General features: G+C 36.7%; 1 protein-coding gene across 2 annotated transcripts in view; it reads left to right on the top strand.

Annotated features, from left to right (window-relative positions):
- Positions 1-19,148, top strand: part of ZNF510 (zinc finger protein 510) — a 79,989-nt gene that overhangs the window by 37,579 nt on the left and 23,262 nt on the right. The window contains exons 9-10 of one of the 2 annotated variants that reach the window (XM_033123577.1): positions 1,397-3,175; positions 3,949-5,227. In XM_033123577.1, coding sequence (XP_032979468.1) covers positions 1,397-3,175; positions 3,949-3,974 — 1,805 coding nt within the window. In that variant the 3' untranslated portion in view covers positions 3,975-5,227. Of the gene's footprint in view, positions 1-1,396; positions 3,432-3,948; positions 5,228-19,148 lie in introns of those variants that run through there. The other variant, XM_033123579.1, reaches the window with a different exon arrangement.

The raw sequence follows: 19,148 nt of genomic DNA, 5'->3' as shown, positions 1-19,148 counted from the left end.
TAAAGAGTGGCCAGTAGAACTATTTCTTTGACAACGAGAAAGTTGATGCCACTATAAATTTATTTTAGTATTGATGTGTAGAATGGGAAAAATGGAACTCTGTCACGTAAACTAATAATTATCCTACCATTGTAATCTGTATTTTACTAAGATCCAGACTGTTGTACTATTCCCTAATGCAAACTGTATCTCAGATAAATCTAATGAAAGCCATTCTCCATTGATTTTTTTTTAATCTACTTACTGCCATAATCCTTGTTGAATTCATTCCATTCTCTACTTTTTCTGTTCCCAGGATCCAACTTTCTTAAATATATCCTCTACTCTAAATTATTCCTTTCCTTTATATCTTCTTCTTTACCCAGTTTTGAAAGTTATACCTTAATGTCTCCTCTAGCGCAACACGGGTGGTGAGGGTGCGAGAAGGGGTGGCTTTGAGTTAAGTTTTTAAGAAAGAAACAAACAGAGACTTAATGCAGTTTAAATCTCAGAAGGCCAGGGGGCCTCCAGTAATGAAAGACTGGAGCCTAGAATGAAGCCAACTGATGGTTTTTATTGGTAAGTACACAAAGGAATGTTACTGGTTTTTAACACGGTCTGTGAGACTCTCATTTATCACGTTATAGAAATAACCCAAACAAATTATACTGATCTTCAAACAGCCAAAGCAGAAGGTCCTTGAGGAGAGGTATGTGACTCTTTTAAAGGACAAATATCACATGTTGAAATTGTTTTACAGAGCTGAGCAGAGAGAGCTTAATCGTATCGCTCTAAAGACTCTTCTCACAATTAAGTGAGAGGGGAAAGCCAGAACCAGCAGTGGCTTTTCCCAGGCAGAGGGAAGTGGGGGCAAGGACCCTTTCCAGATCTTTCTAAGGCAGCTCTTTTTGGGGGTCCCCGCTTGGTTCTGCCTGGCTTGAGTTGTTTCCCACATGGAAATCTTACTCGTCTTTGGGTGCAAGCCATCTTTTGGGGACCTGACAGAGAGACATGAGGTGTAAAACATTGAAATAAGTAAAGTCCCAAAGAGGCACAGTCTCACAGACTCTTCTCTCCTCAAGGAAAGACACGGGGGGGGCGGGGGGGGACAATCGGCTAGGCTGTTGTGTGACAACACCTTAAGACGCCAGATAGATAGGTAGGTAGGTAGATAGATATAGATACAGATACAGATATAGATATAGATATTCATTTCTAGTTTCCTCTCTTTCCACTACAAAAAGTTTGTTTTTAACAAAACAAAGTGAAAAAAGAGTGACTATACACTTGGAATTACTTTATTATTGGGAAACTTAGCCAGAAACCAAGGAATCAAATACATAATAAGGAATATGTATATAAGTCCATGAGAAGTGTGTTAAATATCATAAAGTATTTTTAATTTTCTCATTTTTAGAAGCATCCCAACTTGATGAACTCTCAGAGAAGAGCCCAGAAAACCAAGGCAAACATTTGTGGCAAGTTTTGTTCACCAAAAATTCATTGATTACAGAGCAAGAAATTTCAGGAAAACTGTATAATCTGGACATAAACATTTTTCCTGCAAGAACAATACCATATATATTTGATGCTACAGTACCTACTTATTTGCATTTCAGCTCGTTGAACTCACATTGTCAGTATTCAAGAAAGAATGCTCACGAACTTAATGTATGTGAGAAATGGCTCCACGGTATTAAGGATGACAGAACTAACACTGGAGAGAAATCTTTCATTTACAGTAAAAATGTAAAAGCCTTTGATCATAAAGAGGAAGTTATTGAGCATCAGACAGTTCAGACTTTACAGCAAGCTTTTAAATATAATGAATGTGGGAAAGCTTTCCTTGAAAAGAGTGCCCTGATTACATCTAATGTCACTGACATAAAAGTGAAATCTTATCAACTTAATAAATTTGGGGAATACCAATGTGATAAATCAACCTTTGCAGTTTCTCAGAGCAGTCATCCAGAGAAGAATCACTATACATTTAATGGATATGAATGTACTGAAAACAGAAATAATTTCAATAGGATCACTCAGAGAACTAACATAGAAGGGAAATCTTTCAGGCCAAAATCACATATTAAAGAACATCAGAAAATTCATATAGGGGTGAGACCCTTTGAATATGGAAAGAATTTCAGCCATAATTCTGCCCTCTTGGTGCTTCAGAGAACTGACACAAAAGACAGACCCTCTGATTATGACACATGGACAGACACGTTGAGTTACCAGTCAGCTTTCAACATACCTCATAGAACTCACAAAACAGTGAAACCCTATGAGTGTAATGAATGTGGAAAATCCTGTTCTGTGAAGTCCTGCCTGATTCAGCCTCAGAAAAGTCACACAGGGGAGAAACGCTATGAATGTCTTGAATGTGGGAAAGCTTTCAGTGAGAAATCACACCTAAGAAAACATCAGAGAACTCACACAGGGGAGAAACCCTACAAATGTGATGGGTGTGAGAAAGCTTTCAGTGCAAAGTCAGGCCTAAGAATACATCAGACAACTCACACAGGGGAGAAACCGTACAAATGTGATGGGTGTGAGAAAGCTTTCAGTGCAAAGTCAGGCCTAAGAATACATCAGACAACTCACACAGGGGAGAAACCCTACAAATGTGATGGGTGTGAGAAAGCTTTCAGTGCAAAGTCAGGCCTAAGAATACATCAGAGGACTCACACAGGAGAGAAGCCCTTTGAATGTAATGAATGTGGGAAATCTTTCAACTATAAGTCAATCCTTATAGTACATCAGAGAACTCACACAGGGGAGAAACCCTTTGAATGTAATGAGTGTGGAAAATCTTTCAGCCACATGTCAGGCCTAAGGAATCATCGGAGAACTCACACAAGCGAAAGACCATATAAATGTGATGAATGTGGGAAAGCTTTCAAACTGAAGTCAGGTCTAAGAAAACATCACAGAACTCACACAGGGGAGAAGCCCTATAAATGTAATCAGTGTGGGAAAGCTTTTGGTCAGAAATCACAACTCAGAGGACATCATAGAATCCACACAGGAGAGAAACCCTATAAATGTAATTATTGTGGGGAAGCTTTCAGCCAGAAGTCAAACCTTAGAGTACATCACAGAACGCACACTGGGGAGAAACCCTATCAATGTGATGATTGTGGAAAAACATTCGGGAAGAAATCAAATCTCAGAGGACACCAAAGAACTCACACAGGTGAGAAACCCTATGAATGTAATGAATGTGGAAAAGCTTTTGGCGAGAAGTCAGTCCTAAGAAAACATCAGAGAACTCACACAGGAGAGAAACCTTATAGTTGTAACCACTGTGGAGAAGCTTTCAGCCAGAAATCAAACCTCAGAGTACATCAGAGAATTCACACAGGGGAGAAGCCCTATAAATGTGATAAGTGTGAGAAAACTTTCAGCCAGAAATCAAGCCTTAGAGAACATCAGAAAACCCATACAGGGAATTAAACATGAATGTGAAGAATATGGAAAAACTCTGAGTCACAAATCAAATCTAACAATACGAAATGGAACACACCTCATTCATCATTGGAGAAATCACACAGTGAGAAAACTGAGAATGAAATAAATGTTTGATAACCTTTAGCCAAAAACCAGCTTTCTTAGGACAGCAAAAATATAGAGAGAGGGTAGAGCCCTCATATTATATTAACACAGACAAGAAATGAGGTAATGGATGTGGAAAATCCTTCTATAGTAAGTCACCCCTCAATTTGACTTACACAGGGGTAATCCTCTATATGTCATATAATGACTATTAATTGTTCACCAATAACCATTTCCTCTTCTCCCTCATGCCACAACCTAGTCGAAATTTCTCTATCATCCTATCATCCAACCACTCTATCATCCTAATAGGGTCATGTTATTAACCTCTGGCTAGTGGAATGTGGGAGTAAATGACAAATCCCATTAGATACGTCCCTCAAATTCACAGTGTTTTCTCCTATCCCTTACCAGAATGGAGTGGCGATTACCCTCAGTGAAACTGGGGCTCATGCACTGAAGATAGAAGAATACATGATGGAAAGAAATACAGTCAAAGAATGACTGTGGAATGGTGTTTTCTCCATTTACACTATTAGACTTTTTGCAGTGACAAAATAAACTTGACCTCCTATAGGTTTGGGTATACTTAACACTGACATGTATTTGCCAACCCTCAGTTAACAAAGCCTATGAGTATGATTTCTGTGAACCTCAGAACTCAGTATATATCGGAAACATCACATAGGAGAAACCCCTGACGATACACCATATGAGCACAGTTTTTATGTACAACTCTTCCTCATAAGTCAGGTAAATATCAGGAGAATAAATCCAACACTTCAACATATGTAGGAAATCCTTTACCAAAAAATGCTATGTCATTAAATATCTGATAACTGAGTTGTGAATATGTGAAAGTTTTAAACAAGTCATAAAACTTGAATATCTCTCAGAGCATATTACAAGGGGGGAAATCTATTAATTTGAGAAAGGGAGGTAATAGCCTTTACCTAGAAACTCTTATCTCAAAACTATTGCTTCAGGGGGCGGCTGGATGGCTCAGTTGGTTAGAGCGCGAGCTCTGAACAACAGTGTTGCCGGTTCAATTCCCACATGGGCCAGTGAGCTGCGCCCTCCACAACTAAATTGAAGGCAACCAGCTGCCGCTGAGCTGCTGGACGGGCGGCCGAATGGCTCAGTTGGTTAGAGCATAAGCTCTTAACAATGTTACCGGTGCAATTCTCCCATGGGATGGAGGGCTGTGCACCCTGCAACTAAGATTGAAAACGGCGACTGGACTTGGAGCTGAGCTGCTCTCTCCACAACTAAATTGAAGGACAACGACTTGGAGCTGATGGGCCCTGGAGAAACACATTGTTCCCCAATATTCCCCAATACGAAAACAAAAAAACAAAAACAAAACAAAACAATTGTTTCATGTTTAATATTAAAACATTTGATGATATATAACAATATTGATTCATAGACATTCACTAGAATAAGAAGATTTAAAAGAACAAGAAATAAATTCCATAAATTGAACAGCATTGAAGTATGTGACTATTTTCTGAGTTCTCTATTGTTTATCTGTGAGTTTAAATACATGCATGCCACTTAAGACATATTTGTTTTATATTTGTATTGGAACTCAACATTGTAATGGAATTATGTACCCCTTGTGTAGTAACTATGCTGACATCAACTACAATTTGCCAATGTATATTAATAACAAATAAGCCTTTTATACGAAGTGTCTGAAAATTCAGAATCAATCATACCACATTCCCTTTCTCATGCTTTCTCATGCCTTCTGACTTGAGCATATACGAAAGGCCATTGTTAAGTAAATTGCCTCTTTTCAAAAAAGCTGAACAATTAAAACATACGGTTAAGCATATACAGAATATATATATGTATATTAGACCTGACATTAAATTCGGGAACTCATCCTAGAAAAAGTGCTACATACCTCATTGCCGAATATCACTACAGTCACTTTAAAAGTACTCCCTGTGCGAAGCTATGCACCAACGCCAGTGCCTAGTACACCCTTCAAAGCAATTTTGGAACTCTTTTTCTGGAATGGCCATCAGAGCTGTCGTCGTATTACCCTTGATGTCCTGAATGTCATCAAAATGTCTTCTTTTCAGTGTTTCCTTTATCTTTGGGTAAATAAAGAAGTCATTAGGGGCCAGATCAGGTAAGTAGGGAGGGTGTTCCCATACAGTTATTTGTCTACTGGCTAAAAACTCCCTCATAGACGGTGCCATGTAAGCTGGTGCATTGTCGTGATGCAAGAGCCATGAGTTATTAGTGAAAAGTTCAGGTCTAACTTTCACTCAGCCTTTTCAGCACATCCAAATAGTAAACTTGGTTAACTGTTTGTCCAGTTTGGTACAAATTCATAATGAATAATCCCCCTGGTATAAAAAAGAAAAGTTAGCAGCATTGTTGCAACAAGTTTGCGAGCTTAATTGTCAGATCTTGTGTGTGTGTATACATTGATTCTTTCCCCAGATCTATCAAGTATACTGATGAGCACTTTGAAGACATTATTTATGATACTTTTTTATTTCTTGCTTTTTAAAGTGTATTATACTTTCCATCTCTGCTGAAATATAACCTATCTGATCTTACATGTTATCTGTTTTTTCCATTAGAGTCATTTTACAAGGCACTTGGCATCCTATGTCTCACTTAACCAACTGCTTATGTCCTTTTTTCTCAGCCACCTAGCTCTCCAAATTTTTGGTTAGTTTTTTTGCCCTGCAATCTCATATATCTGATGCATTCAAGAAAAGTTAATTTACATCTGCCAGCTGTTTTCTTGTCTTATGGAGAGGAGCAATGGTCTTTCTTGCTCTCTACTTATCTGAGCTTTGACTGAAAGTTGTCAGTTGAGTTTTAATAAATGTTCCAAGGTAATTTGATGGGAGAAGGAGGATTGTTTTCAAAAGTGGTGATAAAATAACTGGATATTCATATATTTAAAATGCACCTTTATGTGCATACATAATTAAATATTTAAATATTTAATTTAAATATTTGTTGAAAATAAGTCATAGACATAAACAAAATAGCTAACAGTACAAAATTTGTTAGAAAACAGAAGAAACTAATTGTACTTTGAGGCACACAGAGATTTTTAAGGTGTAACACAAAGCATGAAACAAAGCATGAAAAAAAGGTAAGTTGTAATTTATTAAAATTTGAAGTGCTTTTCAAGATTTTTATTATCGAACTGAAAAAAATCACAGATTGAGAAAAAATGTCTCTAATACATATATCTGAGAAAGGACTTGCATCCACAGTATGTAAAGACTGTTCATAATGCTCTAATAATATAGACAACCCAGTTAAAATGGGCAAAATAGGAGGTAGATTAAAACAAGCATTTCACAAAAGAAGATATATAGATTGCCAATAAGTTGGAAAGGTTGTAAATAAGGTGGCCAATAACTAGAAAAGATTTCAAAGCTTTAGTCATCAAGTAAGTGCAAATTAAAATTATAATAGTATCACAAATCCATTTGATAGTTACGTACCTATAACCAACAATTTCAATTCTGGTTATTTATCCCCAGAGAAACAAAGAATTATACCAAAAAAAGAAAAAAAATTTAAATTTTTATTGGGGAATATTAGGGCACAGTGTGCTTTTCCAAGATCCGTCAGCTCCATGTCATTTTCAATCTAGTTGTGGAGGGCTCAGCTCGGTGGCCCATACGGGAATCGAACTGGCGACCTTGGTTTTATGAGCACTGAGCTCTAACCACTGAGAAAACTGACCGCCCCCCAAAAAATTTGTAATAAAGTAATTTTTAAAGAATTGTACCAAAATGTTCAAAGAATTTTATTCATAGTAGTACCGAGTAGAAAGAACCAAAATGTCCATCAACAGATAAATGTATAAACTGTGATATTACTTAATGGAACCCCACTCAGCAACAAAAAAGGAAGTGCTAATGCACGAAACAACATTGATGAATCTCAATAAGATTATGCTGAGCAAAAGAAAACAGGCACAAGAGGGTAGAGCTGATTCCATTTCTATGAAATTCTAGGAAAGACATCTAATCTAGAGTGATAGGAAGAAGGTGAGGATTGGGTGGGGAACAGAACGGGAATGTGTTATTGTGATGGAATGTTCTATACCTAAAGTGTGGCATTTACAAAGCTATAAATTTTCACATGAAACTATACCAAAAAATGTGTGTGATATAAAGTACACCTCAAAACAGTTTATTTTTAAAATTATATAAAAGTGAATTTTGGAACCCCAGTATGAGATGAGACCCAGATTCTGAATTTGCCAAGTGGCTTATTGCCTTAATTACTTGGGTATTTATTCTCTTTCCCCTTCTGTATGGCTATGTGACCTTGGGGATATCAGTTCTCATTTATGTTCCATCATTTCCTCATTTGTGAAAGACAGGTGATGATAATTTCTACAATTTTTTTTGGAGGCATTTTCTCAGTTAACCTATGTCAGTCACTTAAAACAATGCCTGGCACAGAGTAAATGAGCAATAGTATAGCTATCATACTATTATTAAAGTAAAGGTTTGTTCCTTAAAAGAGCTTGAAGCAAGAGTATAGTTCCTAATTTTTTAAAAAATAACAAATTAGGCCTCAGATTCAGACTTGATGTGATGGGTAGGTGGGAATTAGCACAATGGTGGCATCAATTTTTCTATCTGATGCCATTCCTGAAATTTTTGAAGCCTCGGGGCTATTAACCAGCTCATGTGAATTAGTCCAAAACATTTTCTAAGTGTCCACTTACCGGAAATTGCTTTAATACAAAGACAAATCCCCTTTCCCATCGCTCTACCTTCCCCCTACTCCCCAGAACTTCTTTCTGATGGAAGCTTTTAGAAGCCAGAATTCAGCTAGGGCATTGCCACTTGGGTTCTCTGTTACAGTCCAGGGTAGAAGTTATGCACGGATGTGTAAATATTCTAGAGAGAAGTCACACTTTAGGATAGTGCTTACAATACACACACCCCCATACACTGACTGCTTTTGGCATGTAATGCCACTGCTGCCCTACGTTCTGATTCTCCTAGACTGGAAGTGATCTCAGGTGAGACTCATGATGCCTTTCAGCACAGGAACTGCATCCTGTGTGCACTTGAGTGATCGAATCACATCTTGGTGACCTCCATAAGAAAAGAGGACTCAAAAGTCAGCTGATTTGCCTAATCATGGGCAAAAGGCATGATGTTTCACTTCTTCACCACAAGTGTGTCAGAACCCAAACCAAAAACATTTCAAGTAGTAGATGGTCCCCTGCCAATGTATAGAGTCCCTGGGGTCATGACTTGGGCCAGAGTTTTAGAACTCATCTTTTCGTTCAGTAGAGAATTTTGACAGGAACTTTTGAGTGAAGATTGAGATCAATTCTCAGAGGCCCTCCCATATTCATAAGGGAAACTTACCTCTCATCAGTGGTTTGGACATGGCTATGCTTCAGCCATGCCCAAACCACTGATGAGAGGTTCTTTTCTTTCCTTTACTCTGGCATTAGCCTGGAAAGATAGTACCATCACCTGTATCTTTCAGGCCATTGCTAAAGGGATGAGGGTGGAGGTGACTCTGGAATTCAGAACAACTTATATTTCAGGATAAGAGGAAACCTAATTGATAGCTGTCTTGAACAAGAAAATGCAACAATCACTGCAAATGAATCCATCAACACTGCCACATTAGTGGAAGTGGTTTGTGCCCAACAGTATTTTTGTCTGTGGTTGTTGTCATTCTCCTTGGGCCTATGAATGCTTAGATGGCTGATGCATAACCAGGCATTGCCTTTTAGGTTTTCTAACTGTGCCCCTAACTATTCTAGAAAGGACCGACTAGGAAGTGTCCCCTACTTTCCCGGTTAGGAATGCATTTTTGTAGCCACTAATCAAGCGAATGATCTCCCTAAGACTGGAATATCAAAAAAGGAACAAAAAGAACGACCAACTGAAATATTGTGAGCCTGTAGTCATGACCTCAGAATACCACAAAAGTTCAGCCCCAAAACAAAAGCTGTGAGAACTACAGTGCAATAGCCGAGAGTGGTACTAATGCCTTAAATTTTGATTACATCTCTCAGGCTATGAGTTTAATCAAAAAGAGAGAATTGTTCAAAAGAAACAACAACAAACCCAAAGTGGAGTCAACCAAGACTAAATACCTAACTTAATTGCAGTGTCAGCCTCGCCCAGAAGAGGAATTTTAAACCAATCAGTCTAGAAGATCCTGGTCAGCACTAGTGAGGTAACTGCCTGATAAGAACCCCCTGGCTTCCCCGAAGGGAAAGTGACCTTACCTTAAATAAGCCATTTTTTAAACTTTCTTGTCCAGCCCAGTTTCTGCCTATAAAAACATTCCATTATGTACAACTCCTGAGAACACTTTTCTATTTACTGGATGGGATGCTGCTTGATTCATGAGTCGTTCAATCAAGTCTATTAGATCTTTATGTTTACTCAGTTGCGTTTTTGTACTTTAACACCCTATGCTACCATGTTTCCCCGAAAATAAGACCTAGCTGGACAATCAGCTCTAATGCATCTTTTGGAGCAAAACAATATAAGACCCGGTCTTATTTTACTGTAATTAATAAAAGACCGGGTCTTATATTAATTTTTGCTCCAAAAGACGCATTAAAGCTGATTGTCCAGCTAGGTCATACTTTCGGGGAAATACAGTAGCAGCATAGGAAAAGGAAAGGTGTTCTCATCTCATCAATGATTGAAATGACCATCCTTAAATAAAAACGTATGAAACATGCAAAAGAAAGAAAAACACAGTCTGAAAATATAAAGCAATGATCAGAATAAGATTCAAATGATGTTGGGACTGTCAAACAGAAAATTTTAATTGTGATTAATATTAAAGGCACTATTAGAAAAAGGTATACAGCATATAATATCAGACAATTTCAGGAGAGAAAACGCTATAAGAACAAACTGAATGGAAATACTAGAAATAAAAAATAACAGATAAAGAATACATCAGTAGACTCAACAACACTGAGGAAAGAATCAGTGAACTGGAGAAAAGAGAGTGAAAAAGGGAACTATGGGGCAATGTCAAACGGTCTAATAAACACTTATTTGGAATCCCAGGAGAAGAGAGAGAAAACAAGGTAGAAGAAATATGCAGAGCAAGTGCCTGATAATTCGGTTTTTTGATTATAATGTGGGTGCATGACATTCAGCTTTTGATTGCTCAGGCATCCATTTCAAAGACATACATCTCAAGTAAACACATTGGTAACTACACAACTAGATAACAAGCCAGGCCAGCACACCCATAAAGCCTTTTTAGGAAGCTCTGAGTAACCTAGATAACTGACCACTTCAATTACCCTGCTTTTACTTTCTTGTACCCTAATTCTGACACATGCTACAACATGAATGAACCTTGAGGACATTATGCTAAGTGAAATCAGACAGACACAGAAAGACAAATATTGTATGATTCCACTTACATGAGGTCCTAGAGTGGTGAAATTCATAGTGACAGAAAGTAGAATAGTGGCTACAAAGGTCTGAGAGAAAGAGGAATGGGGTGTTACTGTTTTATGGGTACAGAGTTTCTGTTTGAGACGATGAGATGTTCTAGAGACGGACAGTGTTGATGGTTGTACAACAATGTGAATATACTATGGCCACTGAATTTTACACTTAAAAGTGGTTAAAATGGTAAATTTTATGTTTTGTACACTTTACCACAACAACAACAAAAATACTTTTAATCATTGAATGAAATTCACAATGTGAACAGACTAGTTAAGAGTAGCCATATGATCATATCGATAGCTGCAGGACAGGTATTTGACACGTCAACATCCATTTATGATTAAAAACCCTTAGCAAACTAAGAATACAAGGGAACTTCTAATGTAGGGTATTTACAACAACTTACAGCTCACATCACACTCAATGGTGAAAGGTTGAATACTAAGATTGAGTACTAAGATTAGAGATAAGACAGTGATCTTTCAATACTACTGTTTAACATCATCCTCCAAGTCCTAACCAATAAAGGCAAGAGAAATAAATAAAAGCCACACAGTTTGGAGAAGAAGAGATAAAATGGTCTTTATTTGCAGATGAATGATTGGGTGTATAGAAAATGCCAAATCTAAAAAAGAAAAAGAAAAAAGCTGCTTAGCAATTTTGCAGAATAAAAAGTTTGTATATAAAAGTTAATGTTATTCATATATACCAGCAATGAACAAGAGGAATTTGATTTTTTTACAAGTGTATTTACAGTAACACGAAAAAAAATACTTGTATACAAATCTATTCAAATATGTGCAGAATCTGTATGCTGAAAACTACAAAACACAGATGAAAGAAATCAAATATCTAAATGAGATATACCATTTTCATGAATTAAGAGATTAAATACCAATTGCTCCCAAATCTCAAGAGTCTTTTTTTGTAGATATTGACATGCTGATACTAAAATTTACTTGGAAAGGCAAAGGAAAGTGAATAACCAAAACAATCCTGCAAAAGAGGAACAAAATTCAAAAATTAACACTAATAGAGTTAAAGACTATATAAAGTCAGAGTAATCCAAAAAGTACATCTAATCACTGGATTACAGAACACTTCCCCTCCCCCAACATCACACTACAACACAACAAAAGGTCTAAGTACCAGAGCTCTTTATATTCAGTACATCATGTCTGGCTTTCAACAAAAATTTATGAGGCATACTAGAAGAAAAAAAAAGTTTGAAGAGACAAAGCAAGTACTAGAAGTGGAGTCAAGGTCAGGTATGGGAGGAGTATTGGAATTACCAGGCCAGCAATTTAACTATGATTAGTATGATAAGGGCTCTACTGGGAAAAAAGTGTACAACATGCAAGACCATATTAGTAATGCAAGCAAAGAGTTGTAAATTCTAAGAAAGAATAAAAGAGAAATGCTAGAGACAAAAACCACTATAACAGAAAAGAAGAATACCTCTGATGAGCTCAGTAGACTAGACATGGCTCAGGATATAATCTCTGAGTCTGAGGATATATCAACAGAAACCTCCAGGACTAAAAATAATTTTTGAAAAAATGGAATGCAATATTTAAGAAGTGTGGGACTATTTCAGTAGTTGTAACATACTGATAATGGAATACCAGAAGAAAGAGAAAAAAGAGCAAAATATTTGAAGTAATAATGACTGATAATTTCCTCAAATTAATGCCATGTCTAAACTATAGGCCCAGGAAGCTCAGAGAACATAAAGCAAGATACCCAAAGAAACTACACCTAGGCATATTATATTAAAGCTGCAAAAAATAAAAGATAAAGAAAATTTTTTTGAAAGAACCCAGAGGATAAAAATGCCTTACCTATAGAGGAGCAAAGGTAAGAATTACATCTTACTTCTTAGAAACAATGCAAGTAAGAAGAGTGGAATGAAATATTTAAAGTATTGAGAGAGAAAAACAACCTCACAAACCTAGAATTTCGTATCCTGCAAAATTATTTTTTTAAAGTGGAGAAATGATTTCAAACAAACAAACAATGAGGAAATGTGTTGCCAGGAAACCTGACTTACAAGAAATGCTAAAGTTCTTCAGAGAAAAAGAAATTTATATAGGTCAGAAACTCTTATCTACATAAAGAAAGGAAGAGTATTAGAAAAGAAATACATGATAGTAAAATAAAAACTTTTATGTTTCTTATTTTTAATTGACCTAACAGATAATACTTTGTTCAACATAATAGTAGCAACAATGTATTCAATAATTATAGCTTGTACATAAGAGAAATAAATGATAGTGATATTACAAGGGCCAGGAGGGAGGAGTAAGGAATATTTTGTTATTATAGGTACTTGAACTATATTTGAAGTGATGTAGTGTTATTTGACAGTGGACTTGAGTTAGTTGTAAATGTATATTGCAAACTCTAGGGCAACCACTAAGAAAAGTACAAAAGGAAGTGTAATTGATATGCTATAAAGGAGAGAAAATAGAATGGTATAAAAATTCTCAATTAAAACCTCAAAAGGCATTATTGGGGTGATAGATGGGAGAGAGTTGGGGGGCAGGGTGAAAAAAGTGAAGGCATTAAGAAGCACAAATTGGTAATGACAAAATAATCATGGGGGTGTAAAGTAAAGCATAAGGATTCTAGTCAATATAGTAATAACTATGGATAGTGCCAGGTGGGTACTATGCATAGACTAGTCAGGGGGATCACTTCTTAAATTATATAAGTGTCTGACCACTATGCTGTACACCTGAAATTAGTATAAAATAATACTGAATGTCAACTATAATTGAAACATTTCAAAAGGGGGATAAGAGGTTCCAATTTCCAGGTTAAAAAAACAAATAAGTCATGGGGATGTAATGTACAGCATGGGAGATATAGTTAATAATATTGTGATAGCATTGTATGGTGTCAGATGGCTGCTGGACTTATGGTGACCACTTCTTTAGTTATATAAATGTTGAACAACTATGGTGTACACCTGAAACTGATATAATGTTGTATGTTGGCTATATTTTTTAATAAAAATATATTTTTTAAAAAGATAGGGTGGCTAAGTGGATAGCCATAAGAAAACAAGACCCACACATACATATGCTGCCTACAAGAGACTCACTTCAGATCAAAAGGCACACACAGGCTGAAAGTAAAGGGATGGAAAAGATATTTCATAAAAATGGAAACAAACAAACCAAAAAATCTGTGGTAGCAATATTTATACCAGACAAAATAGACTTTAAAACAAAGGCGGTAATAAGAGATAAGGAAACTGAAATCCCACTTCTGGGTATTTATCTGAAAAAACCTAAAATGCTACTTTGAAGGGACTTGTGCATCATATGTTCTTTGCAGCATTATTCACAGTAGTTAATTATTTACAGGCAGGAACCTGCATGTCCATCATGGATGAATGGATAAAAAAGAGCTGGTACATATATACAATGGAATATTACTCAGCCATAAAAAAGAATGAAATCTTGCCATCACAACATGGGTGGACCTAGGGTGTATTGTGCTGAATTAAGTCAGACAGAGAAAGACAAATGCCATCTGATTTCACTTATATGTAGACTCTAAAGGACAAAATAAATGAACAAGTAAAACAGAAACAGACTAATAGATACAGAGAACAGTTTGATGGTTTCCAGACGTGAGGGGCATTGGGGGGATGGGTGAAAATGGGGAAGAGATTAAGAATTGCAAATTGGTAGTTACAGAATAGTCATGGGGATGTAAAGTATAGCACGAGGAATAGAATCAATAGTATTATAGTAACTATGTATGTTGTCCGATGAGCACTAGATTTATCAGGATGATCACTTCATAAGTTATATAAATGTCCAATCATGATGTTGTACACCCGAAACTAATATAATATTGTATGTCAACTCTAATTACAAAATAAAAAAATATTGTTTTAAAAAAAATACTGTCAAGAGGATGAGGAGACAAGCTGAGAGTAGGAGAAAATATTGTGTGATATATCTGATAAAGAACTGTTCAAAAGTATACAAAGAACTCTTCAAACTTAACGAAAAGAAAACAAATAACCCGATTAAACAATTGGCAAAAGATCTGAGTAGACACCTCACCAAAGAAGACATACAGATGGCAAATAATCATAGGAAAAGATGCTCCACATCATACGTATGTATGTCACTAGGGAATTGCGTATAACATAACAACCAGATACCACAGCACTCTGATTAGAAAGGCCAAAATCCAAAACACTGAGAACAGCCAATGCTGACAAGGATATGGAGCCATAGGAACTCTCCTTCATTGCTGAAGAGAATGCAAAATGGTTCAGCCACTTTGGAAGACAGTATGGCAATTTCTTACAGAATTATACGTACTCATACCATAAGATCCAGCAATCATGCTCCTTGGTATTTACCCAAATTAGTCAAACACTCATGCCCACACAAAAACCTGCACATGGATGTTTATAGCGGCCTTATTCATAATTTCCAAAACTTGGAAATAACCAAGAGGTCCTTTAGTAGGTGAATGGATAGATAAATTGGGGTACATCCACACAACAGAATATTATTCAACAGCAAAAAGAAATGAGCTATCAAGCCAAGAAGGAACCTTAAATGCATATTACTTAGTCAAAGAAGCCAATCTGAAAAGGCTATATATTGTATGATTTGAACTATAATGGCATTCTAAGAGCAGCAAAACTCTGGAGACAGTAAAATATCGGTGGTTACCCGGGATTAAAGGGGAGGGAGGGATGAACAGGCAGAGCACAGAGGATTTTTAGGGCAGTGAAACTGATCTGTCTGATATTGTAAAGGTGCATACATTTGTCAAAACCCATAGAATGTATAACGCCGAGTCACTGTAATATAAACTGTAGATTTGGGGTGATGATGATATATCAATGTAGATTCACTGAATGTAACAAATGTACCACTCTGGTGCAGAATGCTCTGGGGGGAGGCTATACAAGTGAGGGCACAAAAAATGTATAGGAACACTGCACTTTCTGCTCAATTTTGCTGTGCATGTAAAACTGCTCTAAAAATAAAGTCTATTAAAAGAAAAATAAGGACAGCGAGCCATCATGAAAGAACTCCCAAAGACCAAAGCTGGAATATATTTAGCACAATAATAAATACAGTAATTGATTATAGCCCAAAGAATGAAATAAATCTCCATGTGTCTATATAGATCAAAACAAATGATAAATAAAAGGGAAGATAGGACAAATGTTCCTTACAGAATTTCCAATTAATAACTGTAGAAGATGTCATTGTACTTCAGCCAAATAGCACCAGCAACAAACACACTTGTAGTTGAGCAATTTAGATTTTAACAGTAGTTGCAATGAGGTAGTGTGCACACTCATACAGGAACCATGAAGTGTTTTAGTAAGAGGGTGTTAGGAATTACAAGATTTGAGCTTTGGTTCGTTCATTTTGCAGAGGTTTCAAGGCAACTGAGTTTGGTCAGGAGTGGGTGTTGCAAAAAATACACAAATAAAAAATAAAATGCAGCAGTCACTCATATCAACTGAGAGAAGGATATTTGGTATTTTGAGCGTGACAGCGCAAGCTTGCTTTTTTGTCTTTACTGATACCAATTTATAAAGTGGTCTTTTTTGTCTTACATCGCATGGTCACAGAATGGGTTTGTTTGATTGGAGTTCAGTGAGATTGTTTACATCCAAAAGGGAAACACCACTGTTTTAGCTATGAGCACCAGGACAGCTTTCATCAGCAGCCAAGCTCTAAGTGTCAGGTCAGTTCCCAGATGTCAGAGGCTGCTTTATACTCAGACAAAGGAGGAGGATTGAAAATCTCCATCAGAACACCAGAGTGATAACTGATACAGGTAACTGATCCACTGACGAATGCTAAATTGGTGAGTGTCGCGTCCAGCGCAACAAGGGCAGTGAGGGTGCGAGAAGGGGCAGTTTGGGTTAAGTTTTTAAGAAAGAAACAAACAGAGACTTAATGCAGTTAAATCTCTCAGAAGGCCAGGGGTCTCTCAGTCTCAGAGGACTGGAGCCCAGAATAAGGCCAACTGAAGGTTTTTATTGATAGTTATACAAATACAAGAAAGTAACATTGTTTCTTACGCGGTCTGTGAGACTCATACATCATAGCAGAAAAATGTTTATTCCAATCACCCTTTGTCTATAAACAGCCGAAGCACAAGGTCCCATGATGTCTAACCTAAGGTATGTGCCTTTTCAGGGTCAAGTCTCTCATATTGTAACAGCTCCGTTGAGATAAGTGGAGAGAACTGATCTTTATTGTCTTTATGACTTCTCTCACAAACAGGTGCAAGGGAAAAAAGCCAGAGCCGGCAACAGACTTTTCCAGGCAGGGGGAAGGGGAGGCAAGGCCCCTTTCCATATTTCTCTAAACAGCTCATTAAGGGTCCCCACTCGGTTCCGCCTGGCTTAGGTTGTATCTCCCGTGAGATATCTTACCCGTCTTTGGCTGCAAACCATCTTTTAGGGACCGGACAGAGAGACATAAGGTGTAAACACAAGGATGGAACAGAGTCCCAGAAAGGCACAGTCTTACAGACTCTTCTTTCCCTAAGGAAAGACACGGGGGGGGGGGGGGGGGGGGACAGTTGGCTAGGCTGCTGTGTGACTACAGGTGAGTGATACTTTAAGGAAAAAAAGTTATTTTATAGCCTCAAAGTATCTCTCTGGAAGCCTATTAGTTACTTGTTAGTTACAATAGTGGTGCCACATCTATACTAGCAGCACTGGACTCGGAAAAGGTGGGGTGCAGTGAGGGTCTGAAGCCCCTCTCAGCACACCCAGGCCAGGCTCCTCAGGTGTAGGGCAGGGTCGCGGGCATGGGAGAGAAGTGAAGGGCGAGAGTTTCCTAGGCTTTCTATTTTTAAAAACATTTGTACTCTTTAAGAACTTAAGAAATTTAGAAATTGAAATTTAAAAACTTAGAAATTGTCTTTTAATTGCTTTAGCTTATGAAAGTTATTTATTGTAATATGAATGCCATGGATATGGCCCTTGTCCCAGCACCTACTTTGTTGTTCTAATAAGGTTATTGAATGTTCTCTTTCTACTTCTTTAAATGGCAGCTCTGATAAACTACGTTCTCACTTTCTTTTTTCCTGGATTTCACTTTTATTGCACCAGGATCAGTTTTTAACTATTTTAGCAATAGCATACATATTAATATAGACACATTGCTATGCATTTGCAATTCTTTTCTAATTATTACTAAAAGTTTTTATTGGAATGAAAGTTGGAATTGTTCCTTTAGGTTTAACAAACGAAATATATAAATGTCAAAGAGAAAAAACACAGAGCAAACTTTTTTAGAATTCTGACTGGAACTTTAATTTATTCTTTGCTTCTAGGAAACTGATATTTATTAAAGTTTTTAAGTGTCAACAAAATAAAGTTTTATACCTCTAGTCACATAAATTGCACTAACTTACTGTAACGTTAATCCCTTTTTTGTTGCTAATGAAAACTTACTGTCTTTTATCATTGCCATATAAATAATCTGTTACAAAATATCAACCAAGAAAAGTGCGTGTGTTTATATAAGTGTGTATGTACACATCTACAGAAGGTGCCAAAAAGATGTATACGCATTTTAAGAAAGGAAAAAACTCTATTAAAATTGTAATACTCAATATATACTGATAACAAAAGATGAATGCAAGTCACATTTGACTTCTGCGATTACAAGAGGTGCTCAAAGTGGTTACTATCAGCGCAACTTTAATACAGTTTTTTCCTTTCTTAAAATGTGTATACTTTTTTTTGGCACCCGCTGTATATGTAAAAAGGTAGTCATAAAATACATTGAGAGTTTCCTAATTTGGTCCCTGATTTCAGAAGTGTGCACACAAATTTTAAGCAAGTTCATCCCTAGGAAATGCATAATTTGCATGATAATTGTTTTCTTACTGAACTGCGTGTACTTTCAGGTATTTTTTTTTATTTATGTAAGACTGAACAGTTTACTTGTATCCCCCTCCCCCCAGTTAAATTCCAAGGATTACAGATATTATTCTTTTATGTTAATGATAATAATATTCGTTACATTTTACACTTTTATTTACAAAAGCTGCTTATATATGATAAAATTAACGGTTATGTCAGGACCCACAAAATGTGGACCCATTGTCACAAATCTAAATTATGCAGAACATCTCACC

This window comes from Rhinolophus ferrumequinum, chromosome 12 (assembly GCF_004115265.2).
Source record: "Rhinolophus ferrumequinum isolate MPI-CBG mRhiFer1 chromosome 12, mRhiFer1_v1.p, whole genome shotgun sequence".
Classification (NCBI taxonomy): Eukaryota; Metazoa; Chordata; class Mammalia; order Chiroptera; family Rhinolophidae; genus Rhinolophus; species Rhinolophus ferrumequinum.
Note: the sequence above shows the minus strand (reverse complement) of the source record. Positions and strands in the feature narration are given on the sequence as shown.